This window comes from Cebus imitator, unplaced genomic scaffold (assembly GCF_001604975.1).
Source record: "Cebus imitator isolate Cc_AM_T3 unplaced genomic scaffold, Cebus_imitator-1.0 Scaffold217, whole genome shotgun sequence".
Classification (NCBI taxonomy): Eukaryota; Metazoa; Chordata; class Mammalia; order Primates; family Cebidae; genus Cebus; species Cebus imitator.
In genome coordinates this window covers 289,586-298,619 of record NW_016107532.1, presented here as the reverse complement: position 1 = coordinate 298,619, position 9,034 = coordinate 289,586, and the positions used below count along the sequence as shown (strand labels likewise).

Below are 9,034 nucleotides of genomic sequence, written 5' to 3'. Positions count from 1 at the left end.
ATAAAATACTGCATATACCTAAAAGGGAACATTATGGAAATTACATTCAATTACTAACATCTCCATCTGAGGTTCACTTACTCATTTGACAATTATTTGTTTTGTAATATGCTATGAAAGATGACAGGCATGTTCATTTGAAAGCAGCTTCTGTCTTTCTGCTTAATTTGGCTGTTTTGTTTTGTTTGAGGTTCTGGTCTTGCTATCTAGGCTGGAGTGCAGTGACAGGATCATAGCTCACTGTAGCCTTGACTGCCTGAGCTCAAGCAGTTCTCCCACCTCAGCTGCTTAAGTAGCCTGGACTACAGGCACACAACACCACACCTGGATAATTTTTAATTTCTTTTTGGAGAGACAGGATCTAACTACGTTGTGCAGACTGGTCTTGAACTCCTGGCTTCAAGCAATCCTCCCTCCTTAGCCTCCCAAAATGTAAGGATTATAGGCATGAGTCACCACACCTGGTCTCTTTATGCATATTTGGTTAAAGACAATTATTAGAGAGCAGGACACGTGCTTTGATGAAGAAAATACTGAGTGCTCTGAGAGCATGTCTGAGGGTCTTTACCTGGACTTGGAGGTATCTCTCTGGGAAGGCTTCTTGGAGGGAATGCTGTTTAGGCTTAGTTCTTCCCTGAAAGAATGGAGGCGGGAGCAGAAGTGAAGAGGATTTCATACAGAGAACATACACATGCAGAGGTATAGAAGCAAGAGAAAGTCATATTTCAGGAATTGCTCATGGTTCCATGTGCTTGAGCATAGAATTTGAATAATGGGGTTAACTATTATTGTTAAGGTGGGAAATGGAAGGACTTGTGGCTGGGGAAGAAGGAATGTGTACTTAAGAAGGACCTTCTTAAGTACATTCACATATTTGACTTATCCTAAGGGTGATGGGAAATGTAAAGCTTTTAGGGAGGGTATGGCAGAATCAGGTGTCCATTTCAGAAAGATCACTCTGTGATGTGAATATATGTTGAGAGGCTGTTATGCTTAAGTAATGCAGGTAAGAGATTTTGGTGGTTTGAACTAAGGTAGTGAAAGGGGATGGGAGAGGAATGGACAGATTGGAGACTTCTTTCAGATTGGCTGTAGGGGAAAGGACATGGAGAGAAAGAGCTCTCTGATCATTCGAAGGTATCTAACTTGGGGAGCTGGAGATGGACAGAGGAAAATAGAACTATGGGGGAAAATAATTTCAGTTTGGACCCAGAATTCAAGGTTCCTGTAGGACACCCATGTTTGTGGAGCTCAGAAGAAAGACCTCTTTAAGCTAGAGATACAGCTGAGATTCTGGAATCCTCGGCACATATGGTAACTGCAGTGTGGGAATGTTTGAGATGGTTGGTTGAGACACAGACAATGCAAATGAAGCCACAAAGAAGGCAGTTGTAAAAAAGGTAGAAGGTAAATCAGAAGGTTCTTTACAGCTAAAGACTCAGGTAGATTTACTACAGTTCTCTACGTATGAGGCACTATTCTAAGTGCTGGTGATAGAGCAGTAAGCTGAACAAAATTCCTGCTCCTGCATACTTTATGTTTGTGGTACTTGGAAACAAATAAGTATATAATTTTAGCCACTGAGAAAAAAAGGGAGAAATACACAAATACAGAATGATGGAAGGGGCCAGGTGCTCATGCCTGTAATTCCACCAATTTAGGAGGTCGAGGTGGGCGGATTGCCTGAGGTCAGGAGTTTGAGACCAGCCTAACCAACAGGGTGAAACCTTATCTCTACTAAAAATACAAAAATTAGCCGGGTGTGGTGGCAGGCACCTGTAGTCGCAGCTACTTGGGAGGCTGAGGCAGGAGAAACGTTTGAACCCAGGAGGTGGAGGTTGCAGTGAGCTAAGATCAGGCCACAGCACTCCAGCCTAGGTGATGGAGCAAGACTCCATCTCAAAAAAAAAAACAAACAGAATGATGGAAGGGAGGGGCCATTTTAGATGGGATAATTAGAAATGACTTAAAAGCAGAAGTTTGAGCAGAGACCTGAATGAATTGCAGAAATGAGAACATCTTGGGGAAGAGCATTCCAGGCAGAACAAATGGCAAATGCAAAGGCCCTCGGGTGAAAAAGCTTGGTAGGTTCAAAGAATAGAAAGAAGGCCAGAGTAGCTGAAGGACAGTGATAGAGGGACAAGATGCCATGATCCGCCTGCCTTAGCCCCCCAAAGTGTTGGGATTACAGACGTGAGCCACCACGCCCAGCCTTAAAGAAAGATTTTTTTTTTTAAAGGCTCAACTCTATCTGACAAAATCTTATCCCTTAGTATTTAATTTCTCTTCCTAGGGAGAATTTAAATTTAAGTAACTTAATTAAACTTTTTTCCTGGCAGGGGTAGATCATGAAAAAAAGGTTGAGAAACACTGGCCTAGTGCAAGAACATAGCCTCTGGGAGTCACACATGCTTGGTATGAATCCTGGCTCCACTACTTGGACACAGTACTTAATCTCTCTGAGCTTCACTTTCATCGTTTAAATGCCCACAGTATTAGCCTAATAACCTAAAGTACTTGGAAAAATTAAATGCAATGACATGTCTGTTATATTGATAAATATTAATTTTCTTTCCCCTTTACTCCTCCTTTCAAGAATAGAGATTATTATAGTTAAGGAACTCCAATAAACTGGGTAGAGACCGAGTCAAGTGGGAGTATGGGAGGCTTAAGCTTGTTGGAAGAAAAAGAAAACAGGACAAGGGGGCTGATTAAACATAGAGGTGAGTGTAAAGAAATAGGGGAGGTCGGATGTGGAGGATGATGCCTGTAATCCCAGCACTTTGGGAGGCTGAGGTGGGTGGATCACCTGAAGTCTGGAGCTCTTGAGACCAGCCTGGTCAACATGATGAAACCCTGTCTCTACTAAAAACACAAAAATTAGCTGGGTGTGGTGGCGTGCGCCTGTATTTCCAGCTACTTGAAAGGCTGAGGCAGGAGAATTGCTTGAACATGGGAGGCAGACTGGATGACAGTGCTAAACTCCATTTCAAAAAATAAAAAAGGAAAAGAAAAGAAACTGGGGAGAGCTCAAGGTAATTCTTATGGGATTTGACACTCAAAGCAAAGTCACCACTAAATGTTCTTAGTGGACAGTGGACAATGGCATCTGAGGAAGATTATTCTGGAGCCTGACATACTACAATGAACAGAGACCAGAGAAAGGAGCCTACATTAACTGTGGTGGCCTTGGAATCTGAAGATCTGGGTGTATAAAATGTTGAACAATGAGAAGGTTGGGGAAATTAATTATGGTCCCTCTTAATTCTGAAACATCATGCAATCAGTACAGTTGTTTTGGAATGATATTTGATGGCACGGGAAAGCACTCAGCATAAAATGTAAGCATACGACAAAACAATATAAAGGCATTTCTGTCAAATGCCTATCTAGGTAGGAAATAGAGTGGGTTCTTTATTTTCTTTTCCATACTTTTCTGCATTTTTCAATTTTCCTACAAAAAAGCTTGTGTTGCCTTTATAAGAAAAAAGTTATTTTCTGAAAGAACCTCTGGCGGAAGTTACAGATTTCCAGGGACCCACATGCCAGCACTACCCAGCCTCGGTGGCCTGAGGAACCTAGACCGGAGGGTGTGGCCTTGGAGGTGTGAGACTCAGGGAAAGCGGGGCTGGGCGCGGCCGCCCCTACCAGGGGCAAGAGCAACGTCAGGACCCGAGGACCAGCTGCGGGATGGGGCCGCAGAGGTGGCCGCGCGCCGGGAAGACCCTGGCCGCGCTCAGGCCAGACCGTCCCCGCTCGTTACGCGTCCCGTGCAGGGCACAGGCAGGAGCAGGACGCCAGCCTGTGGAACCACGCAGATCGCCGGGGCCGCCGAAAACCCCGGAGGCGGAAAGCCCGAGGGCCCCCTCCAGCCGCCTACTCCTCACCTCGGCCCCAAAGTAGCCAGGGGGGAACTGCGCCAGCCCGCTGGTCCGCCGAGCTTTCTGCGACTGGAGGTGGGAATGTGGGAGGAGCCTTGCACCGGAGCTGTGATTGGAGCAACCAACACCGCCCAATCTCTCCCAAGACTGGGAGACAGCGCCAGAGAGGGATGCGCAGAGGCGGGGACTCAGAGGCCTCTATGTGATTGGCTAGCAGCGCAGGGAGCCGGGCGCTGTCCCGATGATTGGCAGGCCCTAGACAGCCCTCGGAAACCGCCTAGGCTTCGCCCATTGGCATCCTGCGAGAGTAGGCGGGATTGGTTCATCGTGTGGTGCTGATGATTAGCTGGCGGCTGAGAGTTAGGGTGTTGGGAGAGAGCTGGGGGACGGCGGGGGCGGCCAACTTCCTTCTTGTTATTGGCTAGTGAGGGGGTGGAGGTGGTGCGACGGCCCAGGAGCTGCTTGGGATTGGTGACCGCTGGCGTGAGTGACAGACAGGGGGGCGAGCTGCGCGACCAGCGGTTTGTTTTTCGGAGCGTTCCTGAGGTGGAGAACGGTGGCCGGACGGAGCAACTGTGGGTCTGAGGGACTGGCGGGCGGGCGGAGCGGCACTGCCGAGGCTGGGTTGGGCCTACCCCGGAACGCCCGGGATGTAGCGGGCCACCCTGCCCATGCCACAGCGCCCGGCCGCGGGCGGAGCCGGAGCCGGAGCCTGGGGAGGCGGCGGGGGCCCCGAGCGCAGCCCGCGCCCCCCGCGCGGAGCCAGGCCCGCTGCCGTCCCCGCCGCCCGGGACCCCGGCATGCAGCCCCGGCTGCGGAGGTGACATTCACGGGCCCGAGACGCCGCCGCCGCCATCGCCACCATGGGTAAGTGTCGCCACCGCCCCGGCCTGTGCCCGCGCTGCTTCGCGACGCCCCGCCCCGGGCTGAGGGAGGAGGACCCTGGGCCGCCGCCTGACAGGCATGGACAGCCCTCCCGGCCAGGGGCTGCGGACCGCCGGCCGCCCGCCCGCCACTGTAGCGCGCCGTGGCCGGGGCGGGGGTTCTGGCTCCTCGGGCCCGCCGGGGTGATCTGGCCGGCAGAGCCCGCTCGGCAGCCCTCCTTCCGGGCAGCGCGGCCGGCGCATCTCTGGGAAGCGGCGGCGGGACCTAGGTCCTGTGCTCAGCGGGGCAGCCTGGCCCGAGCGAGCCGGACCGCCAGCCCGAGGGCGGGGGAGCGAGAGCGCAGTGTGGGGCCCGGGCTGGAGGCTGCAGCAGGCCCAGCTGCTGTTGTGTCTTTTCCTTGATTTGCTTTTTTTTCCTGCCTGTGTCATTTCCTTCCCTTTGCTCACACAGGCCGGCCTGTGAGAGTTCCCGGGGCTTGCTCTCCAGCCCTGTGCGCGCCACAGCGCAGGGGGGAGGGCGTGCGGGGCTCGGCTCGGAGGCGATTACACGGGAATCTGTGATCAAGCGCGCGGTTGACAAATGCGTGCTGCGTGCAGATTGCTGGGGGTCAGGAGTTGGTCGGATGCTGCCAGTTAGAATTCACATCCTACTTTTTGAAAAATCCTGTTGCAGTGTTTTACGTCCATTATTTTTATCTTGCAGTATCCCTGAAATTATGTAAGTTTTGAAAGAAACGTTTGCTACACAAAAGAATTTCTATGAAATCATTTCCTTTTTGTCAGTATTTGCAATTTCTGCTGTGAAGATGTAATCTAAGAAAAGCTTTTAATGTCTTCCGCATGTAGCATTGGAGTTGAATTATATTCCATATCCTTTTCGGTAATTTAGCAAATGACTACTGGACTAGGCTAATAAATAACATTTTAAACGTTCTTTACATCTCCTAGCCAGACAGGTGATACTGTTGTCACAAGTTTTGCAAAATATTTGGCATTGGCCTAAATAATAATAAAAGAGTAAACTTAAGTGAGAGGATCCTTTGCAAAGCCTTCCATTGCTTCTGTGAAGTGCCCCACGTGAACAGGGAGTCTTAATGTTTGCCTTGCCCTATAGCAAGGTCAAGTCATTTTTGTAGGAGGTTAACTGTATGCTGTGTCACTTTCGCCAGGTATTGTTTTGTGATCCATCTCTACACTCTGGCTTTGAATGAATTGCCTTGTTCTGGTTCGTCCTGTCTCTCATACAGTATGAGAAGGGTTTGTTCATTTGCTGGGCTTACTGTTGCCTTTCCGTATTTTCCTTCAGAAGTGCGTGCTCTTCTGGGGAAGGTCTGCTGTGAGGGTGGGCATAAAAGAAACCCAATAAGGCCTCGTATTTATATATAATTCAAGAAATATTTGTTGAATTTGTTTATAGATGAGACACAGAATTCTTGTCTTCCCCAGGATTCAAACATTTATCTTGTATTATAGAGTTGGAATAAATCTTCAAATTGATTTATGAGCCTCTATTGTGACAGTCTTTCTTACAAGTCTTCTTTCTTGTCAGTTGTTAGTCCCAAAGGAGAGTGTGAAATACTTAAGGGTATGTAGAACATCCACTTCCTACTTTCTTGACTACTACACTAGAGTGCTCACATGTGTTGACTACATATCATTATTTAACATGAAAATAGATGTGAACCTGTTCACATTTCGAGACATTTTCAAAACGTTTATAAGTGTGTGAGTATATTTCCTCCCCAGTGATGGGGAGGAAAGAAACTACTGTATATAGGCTGGGTTTAGAGCTCCAAAGGAAAAAGGGCCAGGACCTCAGGACCTTCTCATTTGTCCCTCATCTTCTCATTTGTCCCTCATTTGTTCCCATGTCAGTTGTCCCCATGTCAGTTTTACATGAAGAAACAGACAGCAAGAGGAATTAACTTGCCTGGTGGCTGTAGTATATTAGACAAGATAGTTTAAGAACCACTGTGTTGGCTTTCTTAACTTTCCCTGTACTGTCCTCCCCATATTATTTGTGAGGGAGAGTGGATGACCTTGATACGCTATTAGAGCTAATGTTGAATTCTCCTTGACACCTGGCTCTTTAATTTGCTTTGTATGGAGCTCAGTGAGGATGTATATACACAGATACACTCACACACAGTCTTTCTCTTAAATACTAGTTTCCATTTTGGTGATGAAAATTCAAATTCCCAGTTTAATTAGCTTGTTTTTAGTTGCTGTAGTTCTAAATAAGCTCAAAGGATTGGTAAGAGAGAAACATAGGCTTAGTATTTTAGTTATACTGGTTAAACTCTAGCCTTGTGAAGAGATGACTAAAACTTATTTGAGTCTCTGCCCTTCAGGTTCTTTGGTTAAATAAGAGTCATGTTTTCTTGAGCTGTTCTAAGCCCAAGATTGAAGCCTGTTTGACAACTTGGGTTAATAAAAACAGGTCAGATTTTATATTGTCTGTTAGCCCCAGTAAATTTCTAGTGGAAACTATTTATCTCTGTAAATAATAGGATTTTTTTTTTGGCTTTGATACATAATGTGATTATAAAAAATTGGGATTGACTGGTTGTTTTTTCTTGGTCACACCAGAATTCATTTCCAGATTTAGTAATTATAGTGGCAAATGCTGTTCATAATACCTGAGATTGTTTATGTGGTCTTTTTATAAATGTAGTCTGGAACTTACTGGGATATATCACTGAAAAATATGTAACAACTTGGAAATGTTACAGGAAACTATAGTGAATGGAGTACATGATTACAGATAGTCTGGTTCTAGTTTGAAGTCAGTATCATTGTGACTTTCAGACACCTTGTCTAGGATTCCGAGGTTGTTGGGAGCTCCTTGTTAGAACAGTCTCAATTCAGTTTGGCTAGAATCTGACTACCTCTGTAGACTGTGAATAGTTAGCAGCTGTTTTGACTGAAACTTGAATCACAGTTTGAAAAATCAACATGACTATGTCATTACTAGATTTCCGATTTTTTTTTTCTTTTTTTGGGACGGAGTCTCATTCTGTCACCAGGCTGGAGTGCAGTGGCCTGATCTCAGCTCATTGCAACCTCCAACTTCCTGGTTCAAGCGATTCTCCTGCCTCAGCCTCCTGAGTAGCTGTGAATACAGGCATGCGCCACCATATCCAGCTAATTTTTGTATTTTTAGTAGAGATGGGATTTCACCATGTTGGCCAGGATGGTCTCTCTCTCTTGACCTTGTGATCCGCCCGCCTCGGCCTCCCAAAGTGCTGGGATTACAGGCATGAGCCACCATACCCGGCTGATTTCTGATACTTTTTAAAATCACAACTGGATTTTAAAACTGAATTTTAGGCTGGGCATGGTGGCTTACACCTATAATCCCAGCACTTTGGAAAGCTGAGGTTGGTGGATCACTTGAGCCCAGGAGTTCGAGACTAGCCTGGGCAACATGGTGAAACCCTGTCTCTACTAAAAATACAAAAACTTAGCTGGCCATAGTGGCATGCCCTTATAGTCCCAGCTACCCAGGAGACCGAGGTGGGAGGATCATCTGAGCCTGGGAGGTTGAGGCTGCGGTGAACTATGATCATGCCACTTCACTCCAGCCCAGATGACAAGAGTGAGCGACCCTGTCTCTAAAATAAAAAACAAAAAACAGCTGATTTTTAGGCATTAGTAAATATCTGTCCAACAGAGCATTACTTGGGGGAATACACAGGAGAAGATGCAGTTTTTCTGGTTCTGTGGAAGCTGTTAATTTATTCTTTGCTCATTTGTCAAATGCGTCCTATGTGCCAGGCATCGTAGTATTAGGCCCTGTAGCTGTGTTATCCTGTCCTCAAGAAGTTGCAGTTAGGTAAGATGAAGCAGAAACATGTAAACAAATAAGTGCAAAAGTATGTAAAGATATACAGGAGAGAGATCAATTATGTTGTTTTGGTGTTGACATATGTAATTCTATGGTCTCCAGTCCTTTGGGTTAATTTCATTAAACATTAAAATGTAGTGGTGATGTATACTGTTTCTTATGAGGAAGAAATGGCTTACTTTATGTGTTTAAAAAATTTGAACCATCAATTAATACTGAATACCTATTATATCTTAGAACAGAAAAACACCAGCATTTGACTTTGAGATTTAGCAAAGGCTTGACCATTTCTTGAAGGATATAAGTTTCTTGTGAATTGAGGGTCAGCCCTTATTGCATATACTCATTGTAAAATGATGTTTGCCTGGGCATGGACAGGGTGGAGACAGTGGAAGTATGTGAAATGTCATGAAGATAAAGTA

At 46.4% G+C, this 9,034-nt stretch overlaps 1 protein-coding gene across 4 annotated transcripts in view; it reads left to right on the top strand.

The window, feature by feature from the left end:
- The first annotated feature begins 4,418 nt into the window (after positions 1–4,418).
- MAP3K3 (mitogen-activated protein kinase kinase kinase 3) overlaps positions 4,419–9,034 on the top strand; it is a 73,022-nt gene continuing 68,406 nt past the window's right edge. For 3 of the 4 annotated variants that reach the window (XM_017549175.2, XM_017549177.2, XM_017549178.2), the window contains exon 1: positions 4,420–4,748. In XM_017549175.2, the coding sequence (XP_017404664.1) occupies positions 4,745–4,748 (4 nt within the window). In that variant the 5' untranslated portion in view covers positions 4,420–4,744. Of the gene's footprint in view, positions 4,749–9,034 lie in introns of all 4 variants that reach the window. The other variant, XM_017549176.2, reaches the window with a different exon arrangement.